The following is a 17,401-nucleotide window of genomic DNA, read 5'->3' as shown; positions in this document are numbered from 1 at the left end:
CGAAAACGCATTTTTTTTTTCTTTTGTCTTTTTTGTTTTTTAATTATGAGTCCCACTTAGATTTTCTCTATAACACGAGAGTACTCTCATGTAACATGATAGTAATATTTCTCATATTTTATTCCATATTTCCGAACCATTTCAAATTGAAACAATAATAGAATCACAAGACAAGAAACACATTTTGTCATTCACAAATGTCTAATTAGTCATATAACATATAAATGGGGCCCAAATGCGTATATACATACATAAAATTAAAGACATAACTTTAATTTGGATAATTGAAAAAAATTGTCTTTAATTAACTCTTGGTTTATGCTACCATCTAAAAGATTAACTTTTTGGTTTCTTAAGATATTCCAATATTCTAAGTATAAGATTATTTTCTTTTCAATACGAAAAGATATGCTTATGTCCTTTTGTACAAATGTATCTCTAGAATTTAAACTTTGTCAATTTTTTCCCACTGTTGCAAAACCCTTTGGATCTAGAATTTTATTTCATTATAAACTTTGTCGTGAATAATGTGGCTATGTTTGAGAGACAGACAGCACTTGCCCATTAAGAATTCTTTATCTATGATCTCTCCCATTCTTTTAGGTAGACGTAGACCCAAACACTTGCTGGGGAGAATTCTATGGGCCCAAATTCATTCAGGAAGCCTTAGGTCCATCAATCAGTCCTGGGCCATATGGGCCCATTAATGATGGGCCTATTACTAGCCCTGAAACTCCGCGTCTGTTATCTCCTTCTCACGCCGCAATGTTCAGCTTCTTTCTCGCGCTGTGTTCTACTGGTCAGTGGCCACTTTACAATTCTTCTATTTTTCCCTTTCACTATTCTCAATTGATATAAGTGTTCCTCTTAATTCGAACCTTCAGCAATTTTTACTCTTTTAGATGAATTCATGAGGTTTTTTTGTCATAAAATTTCCCTCTTTTTCAATCTGTTTTCTCTACATCAAGCTTGCGTTTTTTGTTTAGGTTCTGAATATTCAAGTGGTCTTTGAGGATATTTTTTTACTGGGTACCATTATCTCTCCCCCCCCCCCCCCCCCCCCCCCCCCCTTTAACTAAGAACAACATGTCTGTGTTCCTTAAAGCCTTGCCTTTGATGGCTCTCCGTCCTAGACCATCCTCGTTCTTTCTCTGCAGAGTTTCTAACACCATTCCAAGGGCCCTTTCCAGAAGCAGAAGAACTGTCTTTTCTGTTTCTGCTTCAACATCCCCTTCAATAGAACAACCTCCTTCTGTTTCTGAAACACTCACACCCAATGCTAAACCACCTTTATCCCTTAAGGAATCTCTTGAATGGGTTAGCAGGACTGCTTTTTGTGGTGAGTTGTCTATAAACGATGTGGGCAAAAGGGTCCAGCTTTGTGGGTGGGTTGCCCTTCACAGGGTCCATGGTGGCCTCACATTTCTTAATCTCAGAGACCATACTGGCATTGTTCAGGTACTTGTCTCTTCCAAAATTGTTGATTGTTTACTTAACCTCATTCATTTCAATGAAGCAATTTTTGTATTTACTAATTGTGGCTAGGGGTGTGAATATAGGTTTTGACACGTGTGTCGACCTGCGACACGACACAAAAATTTGTGTTCGGGTTGACCCACAAAAAAATTCGTGTCGTGTTCGTTTTGGAAAGAATGACACGTAAAAAATTCGTGTCGTGTTTGTGTTGATGTATTTGTGTTCGTGTCGACCTTTGTTTTTTTTAATCTTTTTATTATTATTTTTTTAATTTTTTTTAATATCGAACCATTTTTTTTAAATTTTTTGTCAATTACCATTTTGACCTCTATTTTGCATGTTATTCGTGTCGTGTCGTGTCAACCAGCAAAAAATTCGTGTCGTGTCAGTGTTGAAGATTTTGACACGAATAAAAATTCGTGTCGTGTCGAATTCGTGTCGTGTCGACCCGTTTTGACACCCCTAAATGCTGCTTTGTAGTTTCTGTTATGCATATGATTGTTATTTGTAGCATTCTTCTTGCGTTTACTACTTTACTATCACTCTAGTTTGTAGTTGTACATGGTGTGTATGCTGATTGAGCTTGAAATTTAGGTTACAACCCTTCCAGACGAATTTCCAGATGCCCATTCTGCTATCAATGATTTGAGACTTGAATATGTAGTTGCCATTGAAGGTATTGTCAGGTCTCGACCAAATGAGTCAGTCAACAAGAAGATGAAAACTGGCTTCATCGAGGTATATATCATTAATGGATGAGAATTTCATTTTGCTATTGGATTGTTAGCAATTTTGTTGTCCTAATTTAATTTAAATTTTCTTTTTTCAATTCTTCTTCCTGTTCCTTGCTTGTTAATCCGTGAAGAAATATGCTTAGTTCTAAACCAATTGGTGTCCGCACACTGAATATCTGTTTCTTGTAGTTTGACATGTTTTATTTAGTTACTGTTTTGTATCTAACTACCAAAATTTTATATGTATATTCGTGTGGCAGGTTGCTGCAAATAGAGTTCAAGTATTAAATTCTGTAAATTCAAAGTTACCATTCTTAGTTACTACAGCAGATGATGCAAAAGATTCTCTAAAAGAGGAAATCCGTTTAAGGTAGTTGCCATCAAGTTGCATGATACTCATATTTGCTTATTTATATTAATGTTTATTGGTTTCTCGTGGAAATGTTTTCATTATGATGTCAAAATCTTTTGTGGAATACATTTTGTTATGAACCCAAAAACAGAGTCTTGAGTTTTCAGAGATTAAGAGCTGAGAAGACAGAGAAGAGAGAAAAAGAAAAAATAAATCTGTATGAATTATCTGTGTCACTAACTTAAGTACAATGGAGAGGATTCTCCTTCTAAGGGTTTCCCCTTTTACTACTGAGCCACGGCTATGTTTCCAAACTAACAAAACAGAATTCCCCTTTTACTAATTTAGCTAATTACCTACTCTTAACAACTCTAACCGTCCAACCACTTCCATAACTATTCTAACTAACTACTCTCTGGGCACTATCACCTTTCACACACATAGACACGCATAAGTATTTTTCAAAATACCTATTCTTATTTGTATTATGTAAGATAATGGGAGATCTATTGCTTATAATTACTTGTTTGTAGGTATCGATGTCTTGATCTACGACGGCAGCAAATGAATTTCAACATATTGCTACGGCATAAAGTGGTTAAACTCATGCGGAGATATCTAGAAGACATACATGGTTTTGTGGAGGTACTATCCCGTGAGGTCATCATTTGAGTTATTTTCTCTATTCAATGAGTAATTGTGTCTCTTGCCCTCCACTGTTAATTTACTTTGGTGGTTGGTATTTGGTATCCTATGTTAATCTTTACCTTTTTTTGGTCATAAGGTAGATTGAAACTCCAATACTGTCAAGATCCACACCAGAAGGTGCCCGGGATTATTTAGTTCCATCAAGAATCCAGGTATTTAAATTTGTTCACTTATTGCATGAGATTGTTATGTAAAGCTTTTGTTACTCAAAATTGTAGCTAAAAGACTATGATCTTAAAATATCCCCAATATATCTCAAATCATTGATTTATATATGATTTTTTTAAATGAATTGGTTTCCTCGTTGTCAGTAATAAGGATTTCCAGTTTAGACAACCTTGCGTTACGTTTGTCTAAAAAATTTTATTAGTATTTTTTTCTGTTTCATGTGCATTCCAATTACAATAGAGTAAAGAAGTCAAAACAACAGACCTTAAAAATATTGGTCCTGTCAATGTACTGTGGAGTAATTTAGATTTAGGTTTTCTAGAACCAGATCAATTCATTGTTCTTCCTATTGTTCAATTAGAAATTATAATGTTTAATTTTAAGAGTTGATGGGATTTATTACCCTAACTCCAAAAGAGATTACGTCAATGGCATTATCATCGTAGAGCTTTTACAGATTTACCTTATGCTCGACCCTTTGATCTAGGGCTGTGCATGGGGCAGGTCGGGGCAGGTTTTTGTGTTGACTCGACTCGACTTGGTTTTATAGGTCAGGTATTTTGACCTGACCGACTTTAATTTAATCCAAGTCAGGTCTGACTTGCTTTGGATTTTTTTAAACTAGTTCTGAACTAGTTCAGATCTGACCTGACTTGGTTTTTAAAATAAGTCTGACTTGGTTTCAAAATTGGGTCAGATCTGACCTGACCCACTTTTGACTTGGTTTCAAAACTTGTTTTTAATTTGATTTTTTTTATAATTATTGATTTAATTTTTAAATTCATGTAATTTAATTATTTATTTGTTTTGAAATATATAAATTATATAATAAATTTGATATTTGTTGAATAAATAAAAGAATGTAATTTTTAAATCCAAATACTATATTTTATCAAAATAATTCAGTTTACGATAATATCCGAAAACTAAAAATTTAAAAAAATTCAGTTTCCTGAGAATCCTGAAAAATATCTCCTACCAAACGGCCCCTGACACAAAATCCTGAAAAATACGATAAAATCTTTGCATTCTGCAAAATATATATTGCAATAGACACAAAATAAAATTAATAATTAAACGTTAAATAGAGATTAAAACACAAATAAAAAATATTCTTAAAAACTTAGCAAACCAGTTCAATGACAAGAATTTGAAGTTTAGAACAATCCTCTAGCAATTCTACAACCTCAAGCCAATACATAAGATAATAGAAATTTTCAAGAATTAAAACACAATGTTTGATACAGGGGTTCATATCCTCCTCATTAAACATATTCATATCTTCAACATCTATCAGATAATCCAGAGCACCATTCCCCTACAAGAGCTGCAATAAGACATGAGAAAAAGTCCACCAGTGCTTTGGCTTAAAAGGAACCTTTCAGCACCAGCCAATGTGATTGTTCCCCATGAAACAACCTGAACAAGACATGTAAAACACAAATCTATCAGCCAATGTGTAGTTTATCATTTAAGTAAATGAAAGAAATAGGTAGATGAAGATGCTTGTTACGAGTGTCTACTCCAACTACATCATTAAACATATGTACATTGATTAGCCATCAACAATTGATGTTTTATGCTGATTTTGCTTACCACTTTGGAGATACATCAATAAAATAATTTCCACTTTGTAAGAGAGAGTGTAGTAGCTTCTTTAGTGACTCAACTATGCCAGCAAAAAATGAACGTTGATCAAGGTCACTACCAGGTAAATCAAAGCATGCATCAGAAATAAAGTGATGCTTAAAAACATAGAAAAGGCAGTAGTTAGCAAAGCAAAATAACACACGAATTATGCTGATTTTGCTGAAATTGGCTATAAGCCTATAACTATAAGTAATCCCCTATGACCTCAATTACCATGTTTTGTTATAATCCATCAATAGCAACAGAGGTTGAACAATCCACATTTTGTTGGGATAGGGAAAGCATCTTCGTCCCTACAAAAGAAAAAAACCATCTAATTAGTTATAAAATCAAAGTATAATAAGTAATAACTATCAATTAATCTTATTACATTACCATGTTCAACTTTTTGAAGCTCCTCCTCTAAGCCATCAGTTGAACGCATTTCGAAGGGAGTTCCTTTCAGCCAATCCTGCGTGCAAATAAGGGACTCCACTGTTTGAGGTGTTAAGCAACTACGATAAGGATCAAGCACCCTTCCTCCAGTACTAAATGCGGACTCAGAGGCTACAGTTGAGACAGGTATAGCCAACACCTCTCTAGCAATATTTGCTATGATTGGGAATCGACTTGACTGTACCTTCCACCAAGTCAAAATATCAAAATTTGGAGAGGGATTCTCCAAAGCTTCCTCTAAATACACGTCCAACTCAGATTTACCATTTGACTTTCTCATTTTTCTTTTCCGAAACAGCACACTGTATATATCATCATCATCATCATCATCATCAAGTTGTGCTCCTTGTGAATTTCTTTGAGACCCTTCTTCTCCATCATTATATGCCACAAAAAGTAAATTCAAAGAAGAATCTAACTTTTTTTTCAAGTTAGCCAGCTCACCACAATCAAAATGTCGATCATCATCACTCAACAAAGTTAAAATATCCATTTTGCACCTCGGATCTAACACAACTGCAATTAATAACAACATATTCCAATCATTCGCATTTCCCCAATACTTATCATACTTCAGCTTCATCTTCTTAGCCATCGAACTTATACTTTCATTATTATGCTCACACATTTGGCGAATCTTTTTTCCAATTTTAAACACCTCTATCATGTATATATTACTCGTAGCATAAGATGTGCCAGAAATACGCAAAGTGACTTCGTAGAAGATCTTCAAAAATGGTAAGATTGTACGAGCATAGTTCCAATCTTCAATTTTAGGCACTCCTTTTCCTCTTTGTAACTCAAAAACATACTTTTTATCCTCCAACTCAAGTAGTTCAAATGCCTTTTGGTGCTTCAATGCCGACTCTAGCATTAAGTATGTTGAATTCCACCTAGTCTCAACATCTAGAGAAACCAAACAATTAGATTCAATCTTTTGCTTTTCAATGCATACCTTGAATTTAGCTAGTCTGGCCGAAGAAGATTTTATATATTTAACTGCAGCTCGAATTCTCAAGATGGAATCATCAACCTCTTTTAATCCATCCTTCACGATCAAGTTTAGAATATGTGCACAACAACGCATGTGCATATAATCGCCATTCAGAATCAAAGTGTCATTTAACCTCAATCCCCTCTTTAGGTATTCAATCCCTGTATCATTTGAGGAAGCATTATCAACTGTTAGGCTAAAAACATGATCCAATCCCCATTCATTTAAGCATGACACAACCATCTTTGCCATGGTTTCTCCTGAATGATTATGAACTTTACAAAAATTCAAGATCTTCTTATGTAATGTCCAATTTTGATCAATGAAATGGGCAGTTAGACACATGTAGGACAAATTCTGACAAGAAGTCCATGTGTCAGTGGTGAGGCAAACTCTTCCACAATGCTTCACAAGAAACTTTTGTAAGTTCGTTCTTTCCATATCCCATAGTAGCAAAATGTCACGTGCTATTGTAGTGCGTGAGGGGACATTAAATTTTGGCTGCAAAGAAAATACAAACTCGCGGAAGGCTTCATGCTCAACAAATCGAAAAGGAAGCTCAGTAGCAATGATCATTTTTACAAGTTGTTTCCTGCAAAACTCTTGATCAAATCTTGCGCACAAAGGAGAAGAACTAACATGTCCTTCAGCAGCTGAGGACGAATCTAATTTCCTTTTCTTTCCAGGTTTATTTGGATTGTCATTGCACCGATTCAAATGATTTTTCAATGAAGTTGTCCCATAACTAGCATTGAGTAAGTTAGCACAATATTTGCATTCAGCTTGCTTGTTTGGATGCATTGTGAAATAGTTCCAAACTTCTGATCTATTTTTGCGAGATGAGACATTTTCATCGTTAGATGCATCAGGTAGAGTAGAAACATGATGCTCTGACGTCTCACTGCCTGGAAAGTCATCATCCATCTGTTGGAAAGCAAAAAAAAATAAAAAATATTCAATGTACAATTGTTTCAAGCATTTCATCAAATAACGTAAGTACAATGCACCTACCAAAAGGTGGCCATTTAACTACATTCACCTAAGATGTTAAATGGTAAAGGTGGCCATCGATTTTTTTTGAGGACTGTAAATGAGGATTACCCAGTTCGGTGAAGTGAATTGAGACTATTCTCGGAGTTTTAAGTTTTCTTAGTTCGTGCTGCCTTCTGCTGGAATTGTTTTGATGTGGTAACAAAAACAGGGATGCCTTTTCTTAATGTGGTTGCTTTGGATGTGAGGGAAAGCAGGATGTTTGAAGCACTTGATAGTCATGGGGAGAAAAATACTAGATATCAATTACTTTGAAGCATAGATAAGCACGTTGTTTGGATTATAAATAGTAAAGGTGGCCATCGATTAATTGTTAATACAATTCACCTACCAAAAATGTAAAACTCAACCATAGCAAAGCCTTTATATGAAATTCTCAAAAAACACAAGTTCCATTCACGAAAGAAATAATATGACCAAAATATTTAAAATAATATTCTCATGCTCTCACTATTTATCAACAATTGTTATAGATTTAAAATAAAATAAAATAAAACTCTACTTGTGGATGTTGATTATATTAATTCAAGCCGAAGCAAGATCACAGTGATGGACGCAACATCTTCCTGCAAGATGAAATCTGTTGAATTAAATTAATAGGCATACTGGATTAATTATGCTCTTGTACTCACAGTGAATCAACCATTGCAGAATGCCACCCCAATTCGTATTTGGCATCATTTAACACCCAAATCACACAAAGCTTGCTCTGAATGGCGTTAAACCCAGTCCCAAAGCTTGCTCTGACCCCTAATCTACGGCCACGAAATCTGCACATCAAGTAAACAACAAAACTCCATTAATGGTGATTTCGTGTTCGAAAACAAAGCCAAAAGGAGAACCTAAATCATTACTCTACCTTGATTTTGCTTGGAGATGGAGACTGAAGACTCAGAGTGAAGTGTGAACGACGAAGAAAGATAGGGAGAACCGGAGAAGAGAGAACCTAATCCCTAATTTGCCTTTAGCGTGATTTTTTGTTTTGTTTTTTTTTTTTTTTATAAAGTGGGTCTGGGTCAAATTGTGGGTAATGACTTAATTATTAAAATAAAGCAGGTCTAAACTTGACCCATATATAAGTAGAGCAATATTTAAAACCAGTTCAAAAAAAGTGGGTATTTATGGGTCAGATCAAGGTCAGATCAAGGGCAGAGCAACTGAACCAGTTTTTTTGCACAGCCCTACTTTGATCTTTTACCTTATACGCCCATAAAGCATCATCGTGGTTTTTGGCAGTGTAAAATCTGATTGCAAAAACAGTAGACATTTCCTGTCTGTATTATGCCACTAAATGATTTATATTTTTATTTGTAATTGTTTATTGCTATATTTTAAAAATTTCTTGTGTTACATATATATATATATATATTTATTTTATTTTTTAATTTTATTCCTTTTTTTGTTTTTTGTTTTTTTCCATAATATTTTCGTACTTTTCATTTGGGTTCATCTATCACCGACCCCAACTAGTTTGGATGAAATTGTTGTTGATGTTGATGTTGGAGTAATATCTTTAATGGGCAGAGTATTGCTGAGAGGAAAAGGCAGTATAAGTCTTTTTTTCTTCTTCTATTTTTTGTGTGAGATACTTATTTTATGTTAAGTTTTGTTGATTCACTATCATATGCTTTATGAAGCCAGGAACATTCTATGCCTTGCCACAAAGTCCCCAGCTATTTAAACAAATGCTAATGGTAGCTGGTTTTGATAAATATTATCAGATAGCAAGGTAAGATTTTCTTTTTACGTTTTGGGTCTCCATTGATGTTTTAAGTGTTCAAGAATAAGATATTTCCTTGTTTCTTGACTTCTGTTTTTGAGAATATGTTATTGTCCCCCTTGTAGTAGCACTTTTCCCTTTTTCTCTTCAAAATTTATCTCCTATAAAAAATGCATTTGGTTTGAGTAACTTGCATACAGCCATAAACTAAGAATATAGAATTTTTGTTTTTGTAAGCTAAACCAAACTTAAAATAAAAACAATTGTGGTGCAAGTGATTTTCCTTTTTGTTTTTTTTGGATAATATGCAAGTTACTTTTTGTCAGATGTTTCCGTGATGAAGATTTAAGAGCTGATAGACAACCTGAGTTCACCCAACTGGATATGGAGATGGCTTTTACTCCTTTAGAGAATATGTTGGCTCTTAATGAAGAACTGATCAGAAAGGTTAGTTTATACAATTGTTTAATCAGACCTTTCTAATAGCTTATGAAAATGCATTTTTCCATCATTTTGAAATTTGGAAGTAATGAAAGCATATCTTTAGCTGAAAATTTGGGGGTAAATATATTTTGTCTATTTTGAAGTTGTTCATCTCCTAGATTGGAATATATGCTCATTACTTGGTGTAAAAAAGAAGTGTTGGTGCAGGTTTTCCTTGAAATTAAAGGTGTGGAGTTACCAGACCCTTTTCCCAGGCTTACATATGCTGAAGCAATGAGTAGATATGGTTCAGACAGGCCAGATACCAGATTTGATCTTGAGTTAAAAGATGTAGAGACCTTTCTTTCACCTCCATGCGAATTCTGCTGTTTCTAGCCATAGTTTGTTACAATTACATGATTTGACAAGCCAATGATTCATATCATGTGATAAATCGGAGATGGCTTTGAATCGTGCGACATATGCATGAATTGGTGCAATTCCATATCATTGATATAAACCTCATGATTCAACAATTCATTATTTTTTTCTTTTTTGCTTTTCTTTCATCCATTCTCAAAAGTAATTTGAAAAAGTTATGTAAACTTAAATTGTCAAATCAAAAGGAACTAAATAAGTGCTACTGAGTGCACCCAATTTGAGTATTCTATTGCTCTTTTTTTATTCTTCTGAAACAGAGGCTTCATATAGTTACTCACTTACTCCATATGCACCTTATTTGGCTATATTGTTGCTCTGTTTTCGTTGTTTTAGAAACATAGGCTTCATTCCGTCACTTTATGTAACTCAGTTTTGACTTGTATGATTTTTTTGAGACTTATGATTAAGTTATTTTGTCTATTCCTAGTTTTAATTATAAATTGAGCATTATGTTTCATTTATATGATTTATTTCAAGTTAGTTTTCATTGTCTTTGAATCTTATGATTTGACACGATTTACGATTAAAAAATTAACTTAGCAATTCAGATTTGTGTCACAATTTAATGACTTCGTTTCTAGCATATGATAATTATATTTGATCTTTTGTGTTGATATTCTCTTTGATTTGGTGTAGCTTGCTGTTGTTGTGTGTTAAAAATCATTGTTATTTTGTGCTTTAGTTTGTTTTTCAATAATTTACCTATATTTGCTTCTTAAGGGATCTTGCTGAAATATAACTTTTCATTGGGCCGCAGGTATCTGACATTTTCTCAGGGTCTTCCTTCAAGGTTTTCTCTGATTCCTTGGAGAGTGGGGGAGTTATTAAAGTGTTATGTGTACCTTCTGGCACAAAAAAGTACTCAAATTCAGCTCTTAAGAAAGGCGATATTTACAATGAAGCACTCAAATCTGGTGCAAAGGGTTTGCCTTTTCTCAAGGTCTTGGATAATGGTAAAGAATGAATTTTCTACAAATATTCATTTTACAATATTGAGAGACACATTTGTTTAATTCCATTGTTTGTGTAAACCTTTGATTTTAGGGGATATTGAGGGAGTTTCTGCATTAGTATCAAGTATGGATCTTACAACTAGAGAAAATTTGTTAAGGCGATGTTCTGCTGGACCAAGTGATCTCATCCTATTTGCAGTTGGTCATCATGCGTCTGTAAATAAAACTCTAGACCGGCTTAGAGTTTTTGTAGCCCATGACCTAAGTTTGATTGACCATGTAAGTTGCTGATTGGCTTTTTAGAGAGAAAGAATTGCTCTCTTTCTTTACCATTTCTTTTTCTAATATTATTTGGTTATTTTTGTTTGAGTTTTAGGGCAGGCATTCAATTTTGTGGATCACTGATTTTCCAATGTTCGAGTGGAATGATTCAGAGCAGAGGCTTGAGGTCCGTCATGCTTTTAATAAAATGTCTAGTTTTGTAATTTTGTGATTGTTTATCATTACAGTTATCTTCACTGTTCCTCTATCTTTTTCTTTGAATTTACGTCATGTGAATTGGCAAATTTCCTTTCTTGAAGGCCTGAATATTATTCAATTCATCTGTTTGGGATGGCTCCAGGGTAGAGCTTGAGATTTTGATCATGGGTGAATAGGATATCCTTGGTAATATTTGGGGTATAATAAATCATATTGATGTATCCTAGGAAATGTCGGGGGTATGATAAATCATATTCTGGTTATCTTTGTTATTATTCTTGTCATTATTTCTTTAAATTATGGCATAGTGCAGGCTCTTCATCATCCTTTCACTGCACCAAATCCTGAAGACATGAATGAGCTTGCATCTGCTCGTGCATTGGCTTATGACATGGTTTACAATGGGGTGGAGGTAATTGAGATTTGTTTCTGATTACTTACCTCTCTCTGTAGCTGTGCGCTTGATGATTTTACTGCTGATGTCTGTTAATAACTCATAATATTACATTGTGCCTATTTTCTGTCAGATTGGTGGGGGAAGTCTGAGAATTTATAAACGTGACATACAGCAAAAGGTTTTGGAGATTGTTGGCATCTCAATGGAGCAGGTTAGTGGACCAATCATCTGAAACATTAACTATGATTCCATTCCTATGCTTATTTACCCTTTTCATTTATTTTCTATCTTTTCATGTTTATAAAATGTGTAGAAAAAGGATTTGTGAATTGCTTGAGAAAATCTTCAGCAGAACCTTCTATTTATGCATGATTTACAATCTCTAATATTAGGAAAGCAAGGAAACTAGAAAATTAAGGAAAATCATACAAATCAAATACTAATTATTTGCAGAATATACAGTCCCTAAACAGGAGATACGAGAAATATTTCCCTAAATAGCAAATACTTTGCAACAAATTGTTTCAATGTTGGGGCTTCAATGGCCTAAATTATGTATAATAATTTATTTCAGGCTGAAGCGAAGTTTGGTTATCTTCTCGAAGCGCTTGACATGGGGGCTCCACCACATGGTATGCAGCTTTTTACATCTTCTAAAATAGTTTATAGCGCTAACCATCCCTTTCCTGTGGAGAAACTTTAACGTATCTGGCTAGAGTAGCATTGGTCTGTTGCACAAACATCTGTGAAAAGGCAATTTTCCTTATTTTATTAATTTAGTTTTTTGAAGTAATGGTTATCAGTAGCAGGGAGGTAACTTCATTTTAGACAGAAGTTTTTGCTTTTCATTGCTTTCATTGTTCTGTTTGAGGAATAGGTTGAATGTGAAGATCGACCCGAGTGAACCAAATTTGCATGGATTGATTGTTCTTGAAACACAACCATGTTAGTTGATTTTCAGTTAAGGATGGGCAGAGCTGCAAGCAATTGAAAAAAAGGGGCTTCATATTATTTTTATTGTCTCAGTTAAGGCGTGCCTTAAGATTATAGATTGTTTACGGAAAATAATGGTTAAATTAAACAATCTTGTGAAGAAATAGTGCAGGATTTGAAAAAAGAAAATTGGGTTTTCAGTTGTTATCCAGCGGCTCATAGAGAAAGTTGTTAGGAGTGTGAAGAATCTTTTTGTGTATGTATCATCATTAGTCAATTATAGTGTCTCAACTTATGGTTCCACTTGCATGAGTATAGTTTTACGTATTGGATGGTAGTTCACGTTTGTTTAGTAATTTTATCCAGTTGCAATTTGATCACTGTATGATTTTTTGAAGCATTAGGGGCACCGATTGTTTCTCAGTAAAGATGAATCGTTGTAGACTTGATTGATAATTCTTGTATATGAAATGTAGGAGGCATAGCTTATGGGTTGGACAGATTGGTTATGTTGTTGGCGGGCTCTAATTCCATCAGGGATGTCATTGCTTTCCCAAAAACAACTACTGCTCAGTGTGCCCTCACTAGGTCACCTTCTGAGGTGGATCCCCAGCAGCTCAAAGATCTATCAATTTCAACATGCAACTCTGCATAGTGTTATCTATTGCTTCACAACCATTTTTGTATTATGCTATAAGGAATAATTTATGTATATCAATGAAGAGGAGTTTTAATTAATTCTTTTTTAAAGGGGGGGATACCAGTTATGATTGTACCATTGGACGTAATAAAATTAATTCTTTGCTCATGTTGTTAATCACATTTTTCGAGCCAAATAAAATTATAAAGATTGATTATGTGAAGTGCAATTGGATGTGATTACAATTTTCTTCTGCTATTATTTTCACCGGGACTCGTGTCTCTCTGCGCTATGATTACTTGGGCTAATATTCAATCAAGTAAAGTGGGCCTTTTCCTGAGTCTTTTAGATCCAATTCTTCAACCTGGGTCATTAGGAAAATGGGCTTTCTCTTGGGCCGCGGAAATTTGTCAAAGGAAAATCACGAATGGTTTCCATATCCATTGCTTTTAGGGACAGTGAGTTCAAATTGTCAAAGGAAGAAGGATGGATAGGAGTGTCACGTGTAGTTTCAATAAGATGTAAAATAGCATCAATTTTCATCTTTAGTTAGTTATACTGAATACGTATAAAGTTGACTAAATTTTTTTCCACTGGCAGTACTTTGAGATTGCCCGTTATTTTTCCCTTTCTGTATTGTGCTAAAGCAAATCCTATATGAAATCAAATTCAAAAGAGATAAGTACAATAAAAGGAGCGGAAATTGAATTTAGATTCTCTTGAAGTAATTAATGAGAGGTTTGATAGAAGAATTTTGAGGCTCAAGATGTAATAAGGAGCGGAAATATATGATCAGGCACTAGGTAGATGGTATAGAGGACTTGTTCATTTTCGATCCTCTATTAAATTTGACTAAGGCCAGCATATACGGACCATAAAATTGCTATTCAACTCCATCTGCTTCAGGGATATTGAAGCATATGTAATGTATGGCCTATATATAAAGTGCCGTATCCCCTGATAAATAAGTAAGTGATTGATTCTAGAGAGTAGCATTTTCTCGGGAGGGTGGAGAAGCTCAAATTCAAAACCGAATTAATTGGGTTTATTAGGACTTCTTACACCAATTGCTTTTTTAAAAAAACAAAGAGGAAGAAAACTGAATCATAAGTTTCAAAACACACTACACAAGTTATGCTAAAACTATAGAGAAGAGAGAGCCGACATCAACAAATAACGGGTTATGCGACCACGGATTATAACAATATGATAATTTAGAAAATAAAGTCAATTCAGGGATTTTGTTAGCAAGTCATAATCATGCTTTGCGTCTTCATTTGAACCTTGTATTGTCACTTTCCTTGATAAATAATTACAGAGATTATTGCTTAGTGTAATTAAGAACTTTTGCTTACTCAAGGACAACGACAATTATTTGATCTGATGGGCTTCATAAGCAAAAATTTGTCAAAATAATGTAACATATAACATTGAATGGTTGATAATGTATAAGAAAATTTGGTCCAATTTAATTTATGAAAGTACAGACTTATATTGTTGGCTACTTTTCACATATGTGTAAGGTTTGCTCTAACTTCTTACCGATTGTTTAATTGAGCTGAGGTTACTCCTAAACTAAGTTCAGCACAATAATATCTGGAAAAAATAAATTCTAATCTCATGTATAGATATATCAAGTGTGAGATCCACCTATTCAAAAAAAAAAAAATGACACACTTTTTATGGTGTGTGTAAGAATGATTTATTTTCTCATGCAACATGAGAAAAACAAACCCCATAATATATACAAGAAAGATAAGATGTAAAATAGCATCAAGTTTCATCTTTAGTTAGTTATACTGAATACGTATAAAGTTGACTAATTTTTTTTTCCACTGGCAGTACTTTGAGATTGCCCGTTATTTTTCCCTCTGTATTGTGCTAAAGCAAATCCTATATGAAATCAAATTCAAAAGAGATAAGTACAATAAAAAGGAGCGGAAATTGAATTTAGATTCTCTTGAAGTAATTAATGAGAGGTTTGAGAGAAGAATTTTGAGGCTCAAGATGTAATAAGGAGCGGAAATACATGATCAGGCACTAGGTAGATGGTATAGATGACCTGTTCATTTTCGATCCTCTATTAAATTTGACTAAGGCCAGCATATACAGACCATAAACAACTCCATCTGCTTCAGGGATATTGAAGCATGTGTATGGCCTATATATAAAGTGCCGTATCCCTGATAAAGAAGTGATTGATATTCAAAAAAAAGAAGTAAGTGATTGATTCTAGAGACTAGCAATTTCTCGGGAAGGTGGAGAGGCTCAAATTCAAAACCGAATTAATCGGGTTTATTAGGACTTCTTACACCAATTACTTTTTTAAAAAAAGAAAGAAGAAGAAAACTGAATCATAAGTTTCAAAACACACTACACAAGTTATGCTAAAAGTGTAGAGAAGAGAGAGCCGACATCAACAAATAAAGGGTTATGCGAGCATGGATTACGGTTCGAAGGCTATCATTCCTCATTGGAACAACGAATGTATTGAGCTTCGCTACCGAAGGAATGATGAAACTAATCCCCCCTTCGAGCACAGAAGCACGTCCTCTGGCCCTTAAAGATTTTCCAAGAATTTGTTTGAGACAATGTTTGAACTCCTGACCCAAGCAAATCATTGAAAGCTCAGCTGCCAACTTTGGGGTTTTGTAATTAAGAACTTTTGCTTACTCAAAGACAACGACAATTTTTTGATCTGATGGGCTTCATAAGCAAAAATTTGTCAAAATAATGTAACATAACATTGAATGGTTGATAATGTATAAGAAAATTTGGTCCAATTTAATTTATGACAGTACAGACTTATATTGTTGGCTACTTTTCACGTATGTGTAAGGTTTGCTCTAACTTCTTACCGATTGTTTAATTGAGCTGAGGTTACTCCTAAACTAATATATGGAAAAAATAAATTTTATGTTGTAGAAAAATTTTAATCTCATGTCATAGATACATTAAGTATGAGACCCATCTATTTAAAAAAGAAAAGAAAAGTGATACACTTTTTTATGGTGTGTGTAAGAATGATTTGTTTTCTCATGCAACATAAAAAAAACAAACCCCATAATATATACAAGAAAGAAAAATTAAAACCTTATCTGATGCACTCACCCAAAAAAAAAGGGAAATACTTTTCTTATATTATAAAAAAATAATTACCTCATGTTGTAGAAATAAAATTATAATTAGGACCCACAGGTAAGAGGAGAGAAAAAAAAAAGAGTGGTGGGACCCACCCCTCTTTTGTGTGTGTAGAAAAATTATTTCTCTTATATAAAATGAGATAAATATAACAAAAAAAATAATGAAGCTTACCCGATGTAGAAGAACATCAGCATAAGTCCTAATAAATAGATGTAATGCAAGGTTTCCATTCCTCCAGTTGTTCGGAAGATGTCATGCCCAAATGGTCTCTGAAATCTGTTAAAAAACCACTTCAACCCAAAGTCTTAAGGTGTTAGGTGAGGATTTTTTCAATGATTTATATTATTCTCTAACACACCCTCTCACGCAAGAGCTCCTTTGGGCTAGAAGCGTGAATATTGCACAGGTCCAATTTTTGGTTTACCTTTTGTGTTTTTTTATTTTATTTTGAATTCCACTTTAAAGTGGGGGCAGTGAGGGTCGAACTTGTGACCTTGTAGTCACTCAAGCTCTGATACCATATTAAAGAACCACTTCAACCCAAAACCTTAAGGTGTTGGGTGAGGACATTTTTAATGATTTATATTATTCTCTAACAAAATCTGATAGGTATTTAATTTTAATTAATTAGATCCCATTAAAACAAATTGTTCATTGCATCATAGTACTTATGATACATTGACCAGCCTGCTAATAATTTTTT

At 34.0% G+C, this 17,401-nt stretch overlaps 1 protein-coding gene across 1 annotated transcript; it reads left to right on the top strand.

Moving 5' to 3' along the window:
* Positions 1-797: 797 nt before the first annotated feature.
* LOC133290843 (aspartate--tRNA ligase, chloroplastic/mitochondrial) lies at positions 798-13,742 on the top strand. The gene is made up of 15 exons (XM_061488965.1): positions 798-1,458; positions 2,071-2,214; positions 2,471-2,580; positions 3,096-3,207; positions 3,351-3,422; positions 9,205-9,296; positions 9,614-9,734; positions 9,939-10,061; positions 10,909-11,104; positions 11,196-11,383; positions 11,481-11,552; positions 11,898-11,996; positions 12,112-12,192; positions 12,556-12,613; positions 13,391-13,742. Exons 1-15 carry the CDS (start codon positions 1,087-1,089, stop codon positions 13,567-13,569), a joined length of 2,019 nt encoding a protein of 672 aa, XP_061344949.1. The 5' UTR covers positions 798-1,086; the 3' UTR covers positions 13,570-13,742.
* The last annotated feature ends 3,659 nt before the right edge of the window (positions 13,743-17,401 follow it).

Source organism: Gastrolobium bilobum, unplaced genomic scaffold (assembly GCF_033153095.1).
Source record: "Gastrolobium bilobum isolate Gb01-03AN ecotype WA unplaced genomic scaffold, APGP_CSIRO_Gbil_v1 utg966, whole genome shotgun sequence".
NCBI classification, from domain to species: domain Eukaryota; kingdom Viridiplantae; phylum Streptophyta; class Magnoliopsida; order Fabales; family Fabaceae; genus Gastrolobium; species Gastrolobium bilobum.
This window is presented reverse-complemented; position numbering and strand designations above follow the sequence as displayed.

What these genes read in the sequence shown, in the direction of transcription:
- LOC133290843 (XM_061488965.1), top strand. Translation starts at nt 1,087, where the DNA reads ATGTCTGTGTTCCTTAAAGCCTTGCCTTTGATGGCTCTCCGTCCTAGA. An exon ending in AAAGAGGAAATCCGTTTAAG is followed by an intron (nt 2,581 to 3,095) that starts GTAGTTGCCATC and finishes ACTTGTTTGTAG; the next exon opens with GTATCGATGTCTTGATCTAC. An exon ending in TCTCAAGGTCTTGGATAATG is followed by an intron (nt 11,105 to 11,195) that starts GTAAAGAATGAA and finishes CTTTGATTTTAG; the next exon opens with GGGATATTGAGGGAGTTTCT.